Here is a 19110-nt window from a genome sequence, read left to right as displayed (position 1 = left end):
CGCTCACACCAGGTAATTCCCAGGATGTGCTGGAGGCAGCTTATGTGGAAGTGCTCCAAGGACTTGATGTGACGGCTATAGGTTACCCAAGCTTCACAGCTATAAAGGAGGGTGGTGACACAGACCGCTTGGTATACGGTGACCTTTGTGGAGGGATGAAGGCTCCTGTTCTGAAAGACTCTACGCCGAAGTCTCCCAAAGGCAGCTGATGCCTGTTTAATGCGGCTCTGGATGTCGTTGTCAGTGCCGCCATCCTCAGAGAGAATGCTCCCCAGATATTTGAAAGATGGCACTACTGACAGCTTTTCGTCACCAACAGTGAAGGCAGGTAGAGTGGGTGGGACACTGGTACTCCATTGGCAAACCACTTCTGTCTTGGTGGTACTGACAGTCAGCCCCATCCTGCTGTACGCTCTCACCGCCACAGCAAGGACAGTCTGAAGATCCTCCGGAGTATGGGCCACAAGAGCACAGTCGTCTGCATACTGCAGCTCCAGGACCCGCTCTCTACAAAGTTTGGTGGCTGCGTGGAGCCTCCTGATGTCAAAGAGGTTGCCATCTAATCTGACGTCCACTGCCACACCGCTGCTGTCTTCAATCTCGTTGTGGAGAAGCTTGGTAACACACAAGAAGGTGTTAAAGAGCATTGGTGCTAGCACACACCCCTTCCTCACCTCTGTGCGTACAAGGAAGGGCTCGGACTCTTGTCCTCCTATGGTCACCTGAGCAGTCATTCCATTGTGGAACTGGCAGAAGATGTTAACAAATTTATTGGGACAGCCAAACCTGAGAAGGACATCCCATAAGAGCTCTCTTTGTACAGTGTCAGATGCTTTGGAGAGGTCGACAAAGGCCATAAACAGGTCCTGAAGTTGCTCCCGGCACACTTCCTGAAGCTGCCAGGCAAATACTTCTCTGACAATAGACGTGTAACAGCCTAATGTAACATTGTATGGAAATACAAGATAACGCTGATGCAGACATGTTTTATACATTTAACAAGGTGCTTTATTAATGCAACAGAGTTAGTCAGTTTTTCAATGTTCGTCGTCAGTCGGGTCATACTGTCCGTGAACTCCCTGTCGGTTGCCTCCATACGCTCCAGTATTTTTTCAGTCTTAAGTCCTCCTGCGCGAGAGCCAACAGCTGCCCGTCGTTTGGCAATTTCCTTTTAAGTTTTTCTAGTCTGTAACTACACAAACGCGCACTTTCACAGCGAGCTTCGACACCAAACATGTCGTGTGCCCAGTAGGAGGAGATTCACCCAAATATCCATTTTAATGTAGATGGAGGTATTTTCAAAAACATCTGGTGTGGACACCTATCATTTTTACACGAAACCAACGTTTTCAAAATAACCGGTCTAGTGTGGACATAGCCTGAGGTAAGTCACATGTCTAGAATTCAGCTTTCAACTCTACACCAAGATTATCTAATTTCCATTTCCACAGCATCATCCATGCACCTCCTTATCTACACTTCAAATTTCTTCATACCCTCCTCAAAGGACGCCCATATTCTTTGCCCACAGACCATCCCTTCCTCATTGTTTTCCATGGACCGTCAGAGGCTGAGGGGAGAGCTGATTGAGGTTTACAAGATTATGACAGGCATAGATAGAGTGGGCAGAAAGAATCTGTTTCCCAGAGTTGAAATGTCTAATACCAGAGGACATGCATTTAAGGTGAGAGGGGGTAGGTCCAAGCGGAGTGTGAGGGGTAAGTTTTTCACTCAGAGGTTGGTGGATGGTATGGTGGCCGAGACCTAAAATGAACCCGAAATGTCAACTGTTTACTCTTTTCCATAGATACTGCTTGGCCTGCTGAGTTCCTCCATCATTTTGTGTGTGTTGCTCGGAGAGGTTAGTATTTGAGAGTTTTTGATTTGCTTTTTAGCTAGGTCGGCACAACATTGTGGGCCGAATGGCCTGTCCCTGTGCATTACTGTCCTATTTGTTATTTTCCCGCGCTTCAGGGGCGGAGGTAGGCAGCATTTCTACTTACAGAGTCGCAGAAATTTGGGAACCTCTGTGTTCAAGTGTTGCTATTTTACTTCGTTCTACCTTGCTCACTGTTGTAATGAATTGTATGAACATTCTCTTCATTGTACCCGTGAAGTTGGTGGATGGATTTGAGGGATTAAATGGTCACAACCTTTTCTGCCTTTCCCATTCACTCCGGCAACCTCCCCGCTCTCCTCATTCCTGAGGCACGCAGTGTCGGGGAGTGCGGGACAACCGCGGCTCAGAGTGTGAGTGGTGCCGATTTTGAACGGGGACAGCACAGCGCAGCAGGTTACCCCTTTTTCCCCCTCAACAAGCCTGGCCAACTCTTAAGATTTTTTTTGGGGGGGGGGGTTCAGGGCATATTAATACTCTCACACTCCTGAATCAACGATTTGTGTCAACCCTCTGGTTATTTTTCTTGTTTCCGTGAGTCACTTAAGGGCCTGTATTTTTTTTAACATGCATAGTTATGAGGCCAGCGCCCACTGTTATGATGAAATGGAAAGTAAAGGTATATAACTTCCAGTTTCAGTAAAACGAAACTCATCTCCCTCCGTAACGCGTGGTCCTCGCTACCGGCTATTGAGCTGCAGCCGGACAGCGCCCCCCAGGGTCCGCCGCAGAAACTGGCTCGGACTCGGACCCGGACCGGGACCAAGATCAAGCCCTCAACAGAGTTTTGTGCAAAGCGCCCTAACCTAAGTCACTGCTAAAGCAAGGCTAGGTCAGTTTAGCACCTGGTTTTCAAAAGGCTCAGAACAGAGGTTGTCCTTTTGAAACCAACTAGAACCGTGCATATACTCTCTGTGACCACTTTACCCAATAAAATGGTCACTGAGTGTACATTAATGGTCTTCTGCTGCTGCTGTAGTCCTTCACAGTTGGACCTGTTCTGCGTTTAGAGTGGTTCTTCTGCAAACCACTGTTGTGTGGTTATTTGATTTATTGCCGCTTCCTGTCTGCTTGAACCAGTGTGGCTGTTCTCCTCTGACCTCTCTCACTAACAAGGCGTTTTCGCCCTCAGAACTACCAGTCACTGGATGTCATTGTTTGTTTTTCCGCACTATTTCTGTAAACTCTAGAAACTGATGTGCGTGAAACTCACACCACCCCGTTTGGCACCAACAATCATTCCACAGTCAAAGTCACTTCGATCACATTTCGTCCCCAATTCTGATGTTTGGTCTGAACAATAACTGAACCTCTGTCTGCGTGCTTTTACGCTTTGAGCTGCTGTCAATGATTGACCGGTTAGCCTTAATGAGCAGTTCTATTGATGTGCCTAATAAAATGGCCACTAAGTGCAATATAATACTGCAGGGGGTGGTGGTGCATTTGTCACATCATATCTGTGCTAGATACAGTCATAAAGACATACAGCACAGAAGCAGACTGCTAGAGTGATGTAATTAAAATTATATTTGCATAAGTACAAAAGACGATTTTCTTTCATGTGAATCACGTGAATAGGACAATGACCTTACAAATAATTTAAGAATGCAGGGCCTTGGCCCATTATGTCGATGACTACCATCAACTTCTCAGTTGGGTGAATCTTACTTACCAGCACTTGGTAAATAATCTATTTTTTAATTTATTCATAAACACCAGAAATTTTGCAGGTGTTGGAAATCCAGAGCAACAAACACAAAATGCTAGAGGAACTCAGCAGGTCAGGCAGCATCGATGGAAATGAATAAACAGTCGACGTTTCAGACGGCAGGCCCTTCTTCAGGACTACAGTATTCAGGTGCTTCCTCAGAAGGGTTTTAGTTGCTGTGGTAACCTCTGTTTCTGTCCATTCAGGCAGTGAGTTCAAGATTCAAACCATATTGTTTGAAAATATTTCCTCAAAAAGTTACTATATGAGATAAAGGCAGCTAGTTTCACCCTTGTGTCTTTTTTCCCAGATTATCTAACTTTAATATATATGTATATTTAATTTTCTTTACTCTTGGCAACCTTGGTATCTTAGACATGATCTTTGTGGCATAGATCCATGCAGCATTTCCTTTCCAGATTAACCTGTTGGTTATGAGCCCTGTTTTGAATTGACTTGACTTTACTTCTTACATCTTTCACATACGTGAGGAGTAAAAATCTTTACGTTACGTCTCTGTCTAAGTGTGCAATGTGCAACTTATAGTAATTTGTAATAAATAGTATGTACAACAGGACAGTCAATATAACATAGAAATACAACAGTGTCAGCATTAATTCATCAGTCTGGGATGGGCTGGTGGAAGGAGCTGTCCCAGAACCTGTCGGCCCTGGCTTTTATGCTGCGGTACCATTCCCCAAATAGCAGCAGTTGGAACAGATTGTGGTTGGGGTGACTCGGGTCCCCAATGATCCTTCGGGTCCTTTTTACGCACCTGCCTCTGTAAATGTCCTGAATAGTGAGAAGTTCACACCTACAGATGCACTGGGCTGTCTGCACCATTTCTGCAGGGTCCTGCGATTGAGGGAGGTACAGTTCCCATACCAGGCAGTGATGCAGCCAGTCAGGATGCTCTTTTCGTGCTTGATGTCAAACTTTGTCTGAATATGCCCATGTGACACAGTGTGGAATCTTTTCCCACTTCATAGGCACGAAATAAGCTGGAGTTGCCAACAGCCTAACTACCTACAGGGTAATAGGTGTTGTCTAATCTGACTGCCAGTTGAGAGTTTCCTGGCTTGGAAAGGAAGCACCAATGCCCAGGAATGGAACAGAATAGAGAAAGTGGTTCTATGGGCCAGTCCATCACAGGCAAAGTTCTCCCTACTATTGAGTACATTTACATGGAATGCTGACGCAAGAAAACAGCATCCATCATTGAAGATCCCCACCTTGGCCTCTTCTGACAACTAACTTCGGACAGAAAGTACAGAATAGCTAAGATATAGGAGCAGAATTAGGCTACTTTGCTTATCAAGTCTGCTCTATCATTTGATCATGGCTGATTTATTATTCCTTTCAATCTCATTCTTCAGTCTTCACCTGCAACCCTTGACACACTTACTAGTAAAGGCATCCGTTAGTCTTGCGAGACCATGGATCTGCGCCTGGAAAGTCTTCACTCTCCAGGGCGCAGGCCTGGGCAAGGTTGTGTGGAAGACCAGCAGTTGCCCATGCTGCAAGTCTCCCCTCTCCACGACACCAATGTTGTCCAAGGGAAGGACATTAGGACCCATACAGCTTGGCACCAGTGTCGTCACAGAGCAATGTGTGGTTAAGTGCCTTGCTCAAGGACACAACACGCTGCCTCAGCCAAGGCTCGAACTCACAACCTTCAGATCGCTAATCGAATGCCTTAACCATTTGGCCACGTGCCCACACACACTTACTAATGACCGACCTAAAAACCTAAACTTTAAATATAATCAGAATCAGGTTTATTATCACTGGAGGTATACGATATTACGAGGGGTATCGATGCGGCAAATGCAAGCAGGCTTTTTTCCACTGAGGTTGGGTGGAACTACAGCTGGAGGTCATGGGTTAAGAGTGAAAGGTGAAAAGTTCAAGGGGAACATGAAGGGAAACTTCTTTACTCAGAGGGCCGTGAGAGTGTGGAATGAGCTGCCAGCACAAGTGGCGCATGCACGCTCGATTTCAATGTTTAAGAGAAGTTTGGAGAGGTACATAGATGGTAGGGCTATGGAGGGCGATGGTCCTGGTGCAGGTCGATGGGACTAGGCAGATTAAATAGCTCAGCATGGACTAGATGGGCCAAAGGGCCTGTTTCAGTGCTGTAGTGTCTGTGATTCTAAATTACAATGAGTTCATAATCCATTCACAAATCTGGGGAAGAAACTGTTCATGAAACATTGAGAGTGTGCCTTCAGGCACCTGTACCTCCCCATCTAGCTATTAATAGGGAGTAGGTGTTTGGGAGGCAGAAAGGCCCGAAGGTGTAAGTCAACTGGATCAGATGGACTACACCGCAGGGTTCTGAAAGAGGTGGCTGGGGAGTTTGTGGAGGCATTAATAATGATCTTTCAGGAATCACCAGATTCTGCCATGGTTCCGGAGGAATGGAAAATTGCAAGTGTCATTCCACTCTTCAAGAAGGGAGGGAGGGAGAAGAAAGGAAATTATAGGTGAGTTAGCCTGACCTCGGTGGTTGGGAAGATGTTGGATTCGATTAAGGATGAGGTCTCAGGGTACTTGAAGGTATGTGATAAAATTTCCTTAAAGGGAAATCTTGCTTTACAAATTTATTGGAATTCTTCAAGGAAATAACATACAGGATAGACACAGCAGAATTGGTGGATGTTGTGTATGTCGGATTTACAGAAGAGCCCATGTTATTACTGGAAAGATACTAGCATGGATAAAGCAGTGGCTGACAGGCAAGAGGCAAAAAGTGGGAATAAAGGGAGCCTTTTCTGGTTGGCTGCTAGTGACTAGTGGTGTTTTGCAGGGTCAGTGTTGGGATCGCTTCGTTTTACACTATATGTCAATGATTTGGATAATGGAATCGATAGCTTTGTGGCCAAGTTTGTGGACGATATGAAGTTAGGACAAGGAGTGTTGAGAGAGCAGAAAGGCTGCAGGAGGACTTGGACAGACTAAGTGAATGGACAAAGAAGTGACAGATGGAATACAGTGTTGGGAAGTGTGTGGTCATGGACTTTGGTAGAAGACGCAATGGTTTTCTAAATGGGTAGAGAATTCAAAAATCTGAGGTGCAAAGGGACTTAGGAGTCTTCGTGCAGGATTCCCTAAAGGTTAATTTGCAGATTGAATCGGTGGTGAGGAAGGCAAATGCAATGTTAGCATTCATTTCAAGAGGACTAGAATACAAAAGCAAGGGTGTAATGTTGAGACTTTAAAAGGCATTGGTGAAGCTTCACTTGGAGTACTGGGCCCCTTATCTTAGGAAGGATGCACCGATATTGGAGAGGGTTCAGTTCACAAAAATGATTCCAGAAATGAAAGGGTTAATGTATGAGGAGTGTTTGATTGCTCTGTGCCTGTAATCACTTGAATTTGGAAAAATGGGGCGGGTGTGGTGCAGTAAAATCTCATTGAAATGCCTAAATAGAATAGATTGGAGAGGATGTTTCCTATGATGGGGGTGTCCAGGACCAGGGGGCACAATCTCTGAACAGAGGAGCGTCCATTTAGAACTGAGATGAGGAGTTATTCCTGTAGCCAGAAGGTAATTAATCTATGGAAATTGTTACCACAAGTGGCTGTGGAGGCCAGGTCATTGGGCATATTTAATGTGGAGGTTGATATGTTCTTGATTAATCAGGGTGTGAAAGGTTATAGGGAGAAGGAATTGAGAGGGAAAGTGGCCAGCCATGATGAAATGGCAGGGCAGACTCAATAATACAATTGCCAAACTCTGCTCCAATCTCTTATAGTCTTATGGTTTCAATGAGATTCCCCCTTAATTCTTCTAAACTCCAGCAAGTACAGGCCCAGAGCCACCAAGTGCTCCTCATACATTAACCCCTTCATTTCTGGACTAATTCTTATTGCAGAAGCATTAGGTCCCTCACCAAAAAGTTCAAGAAGTTACAATCCTGAACCAACGAGGATAATTTCATTCACCACTACTCTGAACTGTTTATTCGACCTACAGACTCAGTTTCAAAGACTCTTTACAAATTACATTGTCAATATTTTTATTGCAGTTGTTCTTTTGCACATTGGTTGACAGTCTTTATGTGTAGATTTTTATAACATTCTGTAGTATTTCTTTGGTCCTGTGAATGCCTGCAGTAAAATGAATCGCGGAGAGTTTCTAGTAACAAACTTGAACAAGCCAACCTCTCGATTATGAATTTCTCTTTCTGAATGGTCTTCATAGCATACAAAATGAATATTGGCCTGGCTAACAAAGAAGTTAGCACTCACAGGAGAAATATTTCTGCAATCATTTCAACTTGTTCAAGAACAAAACTTTCTCAGTATCTTGAGAGCGTGCAGGCAGGAAGGAACTAGTCACATGGTAAGAAAAAAAACCAAACATCCCCTTATGTGTTTCATAAAATTTGTTGGAGATAATGGCTTTCAAGCACTAAACTTCCTTTATTATGTTTGTCCACTGGATTTGCAGTGTTGAGACTGGAATGCTTTCATGTAATTAGCAGGCGATTAATCAATCACATTAAACCATCTAGATAAAAAACAAACTTTCTCTAAATGGCCCTTCCTCCTTTGTTACAAACCAAAGCAATTACCAACTAAAACACAGGCCAGAAAGTTCATGGGGAACTAAATGTAAGCTCCCCACACCCACCAAGAAAACGCATCATGGAAGTTGATCCATAAGGATACGTCATCTGTAAGGACTTGCACATCCTCCCTGCGGAATGCGTGGATTTTTCTCCCGATGCTCCGGTTTTCTCCCACAGTCCAGTTAGTAGGTTAATACTTTACTTTAATATACTTTATACTTTATTGTCGCCAAACAATTGATACTAGAGCGTACAATCATCACAGTGATATTTGATTCTGCTCTTCGTGCTCCCTGGAGTACAAATCGATAGTAAAGATTAAAAATTTAAATTATAAATCATAAATAAAAAGTAGAAAAGGGAAAGTAAAGTAGTGCAAAAAACCCGAGATGCAGGTCTGGATATTTGGAGGGTACGGCCCAGATCCGGGTCAGGATCCGTTCAGCAGTCTTATCACAGTTGGAAAGAAGCTGTTCCCAAATCTGGCCGTATGAGTCTTCAAGCTCCTGAGCCTTCTCCCGGAGGGAAGAGGGACGAAAAGTATGTTGGCTGGGTGGGTCGTGTCCTTGATTATCCTGGCAGCACTGCTCCAACAGTGTGCTGTGTAAAGTGAGTCTAAGGATGGAAGATTGGTTTGTGTGATGTGCTGGGCTGTGTTCACGATCTTCTGCAATTTCTTCCACTCTTGGACAGGACAACTTCCATACCAGTTTGTGATGCACCCCAGAAGAATGCTTTCTATGGTTTTTCTATAAAAATTAGTGAGTGTTTTAGGGGACAGGCCAAATTTCCTTAGCTTCCTCAGGAAGTAAAGGCGCTGTTGGGCCTTCTTGGCAGTGGACATTTGTGATATTGACCCCGAGGAACTTAAAGCTTTTGACCTGTTCCACTTGCGCATCACCGATGTAAATGGGGTCATGCGGTCCACTACTGCTTCTGAAGTCAACAACCAATTCCTTCGTCTTGCTGACATTGAGGGATAGATTATTGTCTTCGCACCATGCCACCAGGTTCTTAATTTCCTCTCTGTACTCATCATTACCCGAGATACGGCCTACAATTGTTGTGTCATCAGCAAACTTATATATTGAGTTCGATGGAAACTTCACTACACAAATTGGGGATACGAATTGACAATAAACTGGACTGGTCAAAGAACAGGCTGTCTACAAGAAGGGTCAGTGCCATCTCTATTTCCTGAGGAGACTGAGGTCCTTTATCTGTCGGACGATGCTGAAGATGTTCTACGGGTCTGTGGTGGCCAGTGCTATCATGTTTGCTGTTGTGTACTGGGGCAGCAGGCTGAGAGTAGCAGACACCAACAGAATCAACAAACTCATTCATAAGGCCAGTGATGTTGTGGGGATGGAACTGGACTCTCTGACGGTGGTGTCTGATAAGAGGATGCTGTTCAAGTTGCATGCCATCTTGGACAATGTCTCCCATCCACTACATAATGTACTGGTTGGGCACAGGAGTACATTCAGCCAGAGACTCATTCCACCGAGATGCAACACAGAGCATCATAGGAAGTCATTCCTGCCTGTGGCCATCAAACTTTACAACTCTTCCCTTGGAGGGTCAGACATCCTGAGCCAATAGGCTGGTCCTGGACTTATTTCCATATGGCATAATTATTTATGGTTTTATATTGCTATATTTATACTCTATTCTTGGTTGGTGCAACTGTAACAAAACCTAATTTCCCTCGGGATCAATAAAGTATGTCTATCTATCAATCATGGGTGTACAGTGAGTACAGCGTGGGGCTGGGTACACAGCCTTGTGGGGCATTGGTGCTCAGAGTGATTGCAGAGGAGAGCTTGTCCCCTATTTTTACAGCCTGGGTCCTGTTTATAATTGGTCATTTGTTTATAAACTGTCCCGTGATTAGGGTAGGGTTAATGGGGGTGGCTGGGCAGTGCAGCTTAAAGGGCTATTGTGCACTGAATCTTTAAAAAAAACATGAAATATAATTCACTAAATGGACATATAATGGGGAAAACTTGGCAGAAGTGATCTGGGGCATTAGCTGTGTTAACTTGGCAGAGAGAAAAAAAATAAAACTGAACAACCCACTCAGCATGGAACTCAAGTAAAATGAATAATCAGCCCAATACATTTTTATAAAGCATGTCTCACAACCAGAGGCCTGGAGGCAATATTTGGAGAATTTCCAGACTGATTAAGAAACATCCTGACATACAGTAGGCACAGTTGCTTATCGTGCCTTCCAGCCCATGTCACCTCTTGGTTTATTTTGGTGCAATAGAGAGCAGGGCAGTGAAATAAAAACTGCCACTGAATGGTTGGGGAGTATTCAGCACTGAACACATTAAGTCACAAGGTATCAGTGCTGCTCCATGTTAAGTATCATTTGGAAGAACACAGAGCAGCAAAGACCTAAAACATATTCATTACCATAACATAGCTTCCCTTGTTTATTGTTGCCGCTGTCTGTAGGGTATTTGTATGTTCTCCCTGTGGCCACTCCAGTTTCCTTCCACTTTCCAAGAGTTGGTAGGTTATAGTCACAGATGTAATTTGGTCCAAGGGGCTTGTTTCTGTGCTGTATTCTCAAATTTAAAAAAATACATTAGACTCCCACCAGGAGTTGTGTGGTGCTGAATTGCCAACCAAGATCTCCAGGTTTTGAATGGGAGTTAGGCACGTGGTAAACAAAGATACAGGTGAAAATCTACTTGCTCACAATTCTCACCAATCTACCCATCTGAAATGGCATCAGTAGAATTAACATCACATCATTTTACAAATTCTCAGATTAACACAAGTACACCTTCCATCTTGTTTGGCACTGCCTCTGACGTAAACGTGTTATCGACTCAGAGAACAATGAGGCACCAGTAACAGCTGAACTGTAACCCAGTTCCTGGAGGAAACCTCGTCACAGGGGAAAATGGGTGATCTATACCAAGGTCAGAATGGTAAGTTCTATCACCACTGGAATTAAAATATTTTAATATAGGTGCTTGGTGTTGAATCATTATCTCTGGTGTTCATTTAAACTTGCAAATGATAGGTGGGAGGGAATTGATGCTGACAAGAGAATATTCAAACTCTGTAAACGGCAGGTAAGACCTGGAGCCTTAGCACTATTTCATCGCTATGCCTCTTTCATGGTTTGGCCACATACGCCTTTAAAAGATCACACCAATAATTGTCCGTAGTGTTTCAATACGCAAGATTAGCATCAAAAATAATACAAAGAAACAACTGTAAACTTATGTATTTTAATCAAGCCATATCCCATAAACAAATCACTAAGAATCTGCATCTTATTCTTCAGTAGCAAGAGCTATGCTCTGTTTAATACACAAAATCCTTAGTGTTTCTTGTGCCAAGAATATTAAAAAATATAAAGATGGCCAAAATTCACTGATTCCCCAAAATCAATTATGAAATACTAGCCACAAATTTTCAGAGCCATTTAAAAACTTGAGTTAATGAACACCAAGATAGTGTGCATAAGTTGTTATAGAACTAGAAGCATCCCAGCTTTCAATTCTTCACAAATTTGTAACATAGATCTCACTGCTTAATAATTTCTTTAAAAGAACATTTAAGGAATGCAAATCACTAAATATTGCCACATTGTCATTAGTCAACACACATGCTTTAATATTAAATCAAGTTGTAAGACAACTCAAATTGAAACAAAAATCCTGATTTTGGCTTGTTTTAACAATTTACATTGTTGTCCTTCACCAAAGCACTTCAGAAATGTTTGACCGGGTACACAAGAGTGACTTTGCATTGGACTCTCTTTTCATACCCGCACAGCCTTGAAGATGGAGAAGTAATGCACCCCAACGTGATAGTAAATGTGTACAAACATTGAAGATGAGCTCTCTAGTCAAGGGGACAAATTTCACAAGTGAATGAATTTTCATCACGCTAAGGGCCTTTGTAAAGATCTTAGTGAAAAGGCGAAGAGATTGGAGTTCTCGACACTTTGATTTTATTAAAAATGAACAATTCAAACTACACATTTCACTTGGCTGCCATCTCAGGGCCGCAGATGTTGGCTTGTGAACTGCTGGTCCTGTTCTCAGGGATTTCCAATTTATTTTTTGCCCTCTATTTTCTTGTGTCCTTTCTTGTTGTGCTTCTTGGCAAACCGCATATTCCTTAGGAACTTGGGATCAACCTGAAAAAAAAATGCAATCAAAATGTATTAATCTTAGCTGATCTGTTTTGCTTTCCCTCAAGATTGAACATATTTAATTGTCAATAGGACCATGAAGAATAACAGCTTCATATAAATGGCTCTGGTGTGCTGGACTTTTCTAAACTATGAAAGACATCAACCCAGAAACCAGCAGACATGCAAAGATCCTCCGGTTCAAGCCTCTTTTTCCCCAAACTGAACTGTGCTGTTCTCCAGTAATCACCACAAATTCCAACCGTTCACCTTAAAATAGTTTGATATCCATTGGCGTCTTCCTTTCACAACCGTTAACTTCAGGCCCTGAAACTATATTCTTGTTTCAATTCACTACAACCATGGAAATCTCCAAAGGGTGAATAGGTACTGGAGAAGGACCAATTTCAATGGGATGAGAATAGATAAACTGAAAAGAAAGTTTGTCAGCAAAACTCTACAATTGCAGGATAAGGTGGAGGCTGTTCTGTTGCACATCTTACTGTACATAATACTTATTGCAAATTACTCTAATTTCTCACATTGCACATTCAGACCGAGACTTAAGATTTTTACTCCTCATGTAAGAAAGAAAGATATAAGAAATAAAGTCTGGCCGAGATCAGGGATTCCCAGCCCTTTTTTTGCTTGGACAAATACCATTAAGCAGGAGTCCATGGACCATAGATTGGGAATACCTGGTCTAGATACATCCCTATGAAGGTCATGGTAGACATATTAAAAGCAAGACCACCACAGATAACCATAGAAAACTGCTTTTCAATGCCTGGTTGTTGACATGACTGAACTGAGCTGAATGCAGGGAGTTCAGAAAACTCCACCAAGGCTGGGTGTGACTACAACTAGAGATCATGGGTTAAGGGTGAAAAGTGAAAATGAGGGAAAACATCTTCATTCAGAGCGTTGTGAAAGTGTGGAACAAGATACCAGCGCAAGTGGTGGTTGCGACCTCAATTTCAACATGTACCAGAAGTTTGGATAGGTATGTGGATGGTGGGCATGGAGGGCTATGGTCATAACGCAGGCTGATGGGAGTAAGCAGTTTAAATGGCTTAGTTTAAAAGGAGACTTGAGGCTAGAGATCTAAAAGACAACCTATTCAGAGCAGAGGGGATGGCTGAGATACAACACCGACATATGCCAGTGATTCTAAACCAGATTCCGATTAATGAGTACTTTACATCAGTTGTTAACAACGTAAAATTGCTGAAGTCTCAAAGAAAACTGATTGAGAGGAGGAATTGAAAGGCTTTTCTGAAAGGGGATAGCTGCCTGGTCTTGATGGGATTAAACCTAGGTTTCTGAAGGAAGTGTGAAGGCTTGGCCACAGTCCTCCAAACATCTTCAAGATTCCGAATGGGACAGACACAAGGCATGGAAAATGTTACACCTTTACTGAACAAGGAAAAAAGGTGTATGGATAAACACAATAACCACAGCTTATAACCTTAACCCTGGGTAACACTGGAAACAAGAGACAAAATTAGCAGTCAAGGCATGATTTGTGAAAAATGAATTAAAAACAGAAAACATACAGCACAACACAGGCCCTTCGGCCCACAATGCTGTGCCGAACATGTACTTACTTTAGAAATTACCCAGGGTTACACATAGTCCTCTATTTTTCCAAGCTCCATGTACCTATCCAGGGGTCTCTTAAAAGACCCTATCGTATCTACCTCTCCAAATGTTCATAATAATGTTCAATTGTGTCCAACTTACATGACTTAAATTTTCTAACAAAAAACAGGAAAGAAAGATATGGGAAATGAAGCTGATATGATGCATATGGATTCCAAGTTATTTGGTGGTCAAGTACTTAACCAAGATTGAAACACTAACAGAGAAGTGGCAAAATAACAGAAAGCAGCAGTGTTTGCCAGGTTTAAGCTAAGGGTACAGAGCCTCCCAGCTTTCCTCAAGATAGTAATTACTTGCACTTGGGTGTACTGTATAACTTCTGAACGCAAATGATAAAATTAGATAGGCCAACGAACAGCAAGGAGCACATTCTACACAAGGGGTTCTGCAGAAGCCGGAAATCTTGAGTGACATACATCAAGTGCTGGAGGAACTCAGGTGGTTAGGCAGCATCGAGGGACTGGAAATAAGCAGTTGATGTTTGGGCCGAGGTACTTCAGAACTGGAAGGAAAGGGAGAAGACAGAAAAATTTGAGGGAAGCTGGCAGAGGCTATGAGCCGAAAGGGAAATTTTCTTTTACCATATCTCACTTTCCTGAGCCAATGCCTCTTCCACTTATCACCTCCCAGCTTCACTCTCTCCCCTACCAACCTAGCTTCCCTCTCACCTGTCAGCTTGTACTCCTTCCTCTTCCTCCACCTTCTTATTCTGGCCTCTTCTCCCTTCCTGGGTGGGGTGGGCTGATTTTGGGGGAACAGGGGTGAGAACCGGCAGGGTGGGTTCCTCCAGCACTTTGTGTGATGCTTAAGTACAGTACTTGACCAATACACTATTAGGCTAGTGGAAGAGTATGTAAGGTAGTATGTTAAATAGTAACTGTGGCAAGAATACAATGAGACCACATTGAGGGCACAACCCTAGGAGATACACAAATGAGATTGGGGATATATGTGCGTAGTTTATTAAGAGACAGAATGGGTTGAAAAAGTGGAAAAGATGCTATTGAGTTAGAAGGGTCCATTATGGTGGGTCAAACACTGGATAGATCATACCAGACACACTCAAGTGGTGCAAGTGAAGGTATTCTAACTAAAAGGTTGCAAAGCAAAGAAAATATCTATACCAAAGACATTCTAGTCTGAAAAATATCTTAGGGAATCATGAAGCATATATTTGCACACATTAATAAATTATTCAAAGCTTACAATCTATAAAATTTAACATGATGACAATAGACCATCATAAAATAAGCAAAATCCAATAATCAACTCAAAATAAAGTGTTCAAAATCTACGAGGTTTAATGGAGATTGCAGCCCCAATAAACACGGGGAAGTTCTTTTGATTTAATTTCCCTGCAGTATCAATGATCTGGTAACGGTCAGTACCAAAATCACTTTCGAATGCAGGTACATCCTACCCTTTTACTCCCTTCATACAACACTAAGTAATTGGTAACTAGGTACAACAACAGTGAGGGCAATATGAGTAGCTACCCAAACATGTAGGCTTATTAAAAACGTTTGTAACAGGGTTAGTCTGCATTTATAATGGCATCCCTAAAACCCTCATGCCACTGAAAAATTTCAGGAAGTCTGTACTGCTGTAAAAGGCTAACCTGCAAATCACAAATACCAGTGATAATCACCAGATAATTGGTTTCAGTAGATAGTGTTTCAGTGCTGGTAAATAGCAGCCCATACGCTACAAATAAATCTTTGCTGCTCTTTTTCAAAGCACCTCAGAAGACAAACAGGTCCACCTCTTTCCTCTAAACCAGGGGTCCAAGGACCCCTCAGTTAATGGTAGGGAGTCCGTGGCATAAAGTAGGCTGGGAACCCCTGCTCTAAACCAATAGGCTTAAGGCCACACTCCTTTACTGCACCCCAGGACTTTTGAATCTCAAGATTCGAAACCACACACTCCAGATTTGCTGGAGGCAAGATTATTATTCATTAAGACAGGGGTGACATGCAACAAAGACAAGGTTTTCGAGGCTCTGGATTGCACCATTGGGTTAAGGAATGGTAGTGAAAATGACACAGAGACTCAATGGTCATATGGTTGCAATCTTTATCTTATGGCTCTCCAGAGTTTTACTCCACACATATCAAGCACGTGAACAGAAAGACTTACTCCTTTTAGGGGTTCAAATCGATAAGACTTGGGCTTCTTGATCCCATTTCTGTGCCACTTGCGGGCTGCAAGATTCAGAAGAGTTGTTTGTTTAGGAAACAAGATTTAGCAGACTGAAAAGTAACTGATGATCAACAGGCAGAGAGATGGGACTTACACTGATTGTGATTGGTGTGATTCTTGGACTTGGCCATGGCTCAAATGACCTGCAAGAGTGAGGAGGAACATCAGCATACCCAACAGCAATACCCCCACCAACCAACATTGTTTTCACTCCAGGACTGAGGGAGTAGATAGATGATCCCAACCTCACATGTTCATGTCCAAATTAACCCATTCTACTTTTTATCCCCATAAAAATCAACCACCCCATCCAGATCTCACCCCCTCCCCGTAAAATCAACCCACTCCCTCCATTCTCACTCTCTTTCCCCATAAAATCAACCCATGCCACCAGTTCTCTCCCCATACCCCCATAAAATCAACCTACCCCACCGGTTCTCAACCCCATCCCCATAAAATCAACCTACCCCACCGGTTCTCAACCCCATCCCCATAAAATCAACCTACCCCACCGGTTCTCGCCCCCGTATCCATCCCTGAGTGAAGGCCCAACGACTCACCAGCCGGATTCTAAACCCCACCTTTTCGCTACCCAGGCCCAGGACCAGAGAAAGACACCAAGTCACTCATTCCTGCTGGTTTCTCCCCGCCACCCATCGCCTCGCCGCTGAGCCCGGTGCCTCGATCGCGACCGATGGAAGCGGATTTCACTCACTCACCTCCCGCCAGCAACTCCACAGCCAGCCCCACCACCGGAAAAGGAAGGTGCTGTGCGGAGAACGCCGGGATATCCCCGACGGTGTTCTCTTCCGGCGGCGGCGTGGACCCGGTGCGAAGGTTCCGCCGGGACAAAAGTACAAAGTCAGACGCGCACTTACTGTTTTCCACAGCCCCATTCGTTCACAATGCTGACAGTTTACGGCTGGCAATATTTCATTCAGCTTAAGTATTAACAAAGTTCCTAATCACATCCAAGAGTTGACCAACTATCAGGCTCTTGAACCAGTGAAGATAACTTCACTCAACTTCTCTGAATTGTTCCCACAACCTATGGACTCACTTTAAAGTACTCTTCATCTTATGTTCTCGATATTTATTGCGTATTTATGTATTATTATTTTTTATTTGCACAGTTTGTTGTCTTTTGAACACTTTTTGTCCGCCCTGTTGGGTGTGAACTTTCACTGATTCTATTACCTTATTGGATTTATTGAGTAGGTCCACAAGAAGAGGGATCTCAGGGTTGTAAATGGTGACATGTATGTACTTTAATGATACATTTACTTTGAACTTTGAACTCCAGAATAACACACACAAAATGGCGAAAGAACTCAGCAGGTCAGGCAACACCCATGGAGAGAAATACAGCTAATGAAAGCTCTCGGCCTGAAACATCGCTTCTTGATTTCCCTCCATACATGCAGCCTGATTTGAGGAGTTTCTCTAGCATTTGTGTGTGCAACTGTGCTTGAGAAATAGATCAAGTTTATTGTAATGGGTGTACATTCTAGTTGTGGGAACTTAATGAAAATTTGCTTTTTACAGACATCCCAACCTGCAAAAACTCATTTCAGGGAGATAGCACCATCAATTTGTGGGAGACTCCTGGAACTTCCAGGAGACATGGGATGTCTGCAATAGAGCAGCTCCTTAGCAGCTAGCCAGCTAGTTTAAATAACGTTAGCTATGCTAATGAATGAATGACACCTGTTAAACTCACCTCAACATGTCTTTTACATTTTTACCCACCATGGGCAATAGAAAAGTCACTGTTGCAAACAGTGCAGCGAGCAACATTGTCATTATTTTGACCCCTATTAGGCAGGGTTACACTTTAGGGTAGTCTGGGGTTACATACGTTTTATATTTTCTTTTTTTTGGAATACTCTCCCATGGCGTGTTCTCTCACTTCCTCGCTCTCTCTCTCTCTCTCTCTCGTGGTCACTCTTGCTTACTTGCTCTCGCTCTCGCGTGCTCTCTCTCTCGTCGCTCTCGCTTGCTTTCTCTCTCGCTCTCAAAAAATTGATTTCCGTGATATTGCATATAATTTGCGGGCATCAGGGAGCCACTATTAATATGCGGGAGACTCCCGGAACTTCCGAGAGAGGTGGGATGTCTGTTTTTACCTCAACAGCACAATGCACTGCAAAAAATGGCTAAATCAAAATTGATATAAACTTAAGTTAGTAAATGCAAATCAACACAAATTGCACATAACTTGGGACAGAGTACACCTAGAACAGACCCTTGTGCCAAACTAATTGAGCTTAGCCCCAACCCACTCCAACTTTCTCAGCAGGCTAAAGAAATTCAGCACGTCCCCGGCAACCAATTTTTATCGAGGCACCACAGAAAGCATTCTGTCTGCATGCATCACAGCTCGGCACGGCAACTGCTCTGCACGTGACCACGGAAAACTGCAGAAAGTTGCGGACACAGCTCAGCACATCACGGGAACCAGCCTATTTCAAGGATTCTGTCCACACTTCTCGCCAGCATAATCAATGACCCTATCCACCCTGGACATTCTCTCTTCCCCCATCTCCATCAGGAAGGAGATACAAAAGCTTAAAAGCACATACTAACAGGCTCAAGGACAGCTTCTATCCACTGTTACCAGACTCTTGTACCGACCTCCTGTACAATAAGATGGACACTTGATCTCACAATCCACCTCATTATGATTATGCACTTTATCAGTCACCAGCCCTGCACTTTCTCGGTACCTTTTACACTTTATTCTGCATAGTTATTGCTTTACCTTATTCTAGCTCAATGCACTGTGTAATGATTTGATCTGTATGAACAGTATGGAAGACAATCTTTCCACTGTACATGTGACAATAATAAATTAATTCCAATCCCCCTTCTTCCTTCAGATATCCTTCCATTCTCTGCAGAAACA

The 19110-nt window shown here is 43.2% G+C and overlaps 1 protein-coding gene and 1 non-coding gene across 2 annotated transcripts; both read right to left on the bottom strand.

Moving 5' to 3' along the window:
• Window positions 1–11419: 11419 nt before the first annotated feature.
• rpl29 (ribosomal protein L29) lies at window positions 11420–16999 on the bottom strand. Its single transcript, XM_072280318.1, has 4 exons — window positions 16925–16999; window positions 16300–16348; window positions 16143–16207; window positions 11420–12350 (listed from the first exon to the last, which is right to left on the bottom strand). Exons 2-4 carry the CDS (start codon window positions 16334–16336, stop codon window positions 12267–12269), a joined length of 186 nt encoding a protein of 61 aa, XP_072136419.1. The 5' UTR covers window positions 16337–16348; window positions 16925–16999; the 3' UTR covers window positions 11420–12266.
• On the bottom strand, window positions 15288–15417 carry LOC140211321 (small nucleolar RNA SNORA71). The gene has a single exon (XR_011889422.1). It is a non-coding gene; the product is annotated as a small nucleolar RNA SNORA71 (small nucleolar RNA).
• Window positions 17000–19110: the final 2111 nt, after the last annotated feature.

Source organism: Mobula birostris, chromosome 16, assembly GCF_030028105.1.
Source record: "Mobula birostris isolate sMobBir1 chromosome 16, sMobBir1.hap1, whole genome shotgun sequence".
Classification (NCBI taxonomy): Eukaryota; Metazoa; Chordata; class Chondrichthyes; order Myliobatiformes; family Myliobatidae; genus Mobula; species Mobula birostris.
This window is presented reverse-complemented; position numbering and strand designations above follow the sequence as displayed.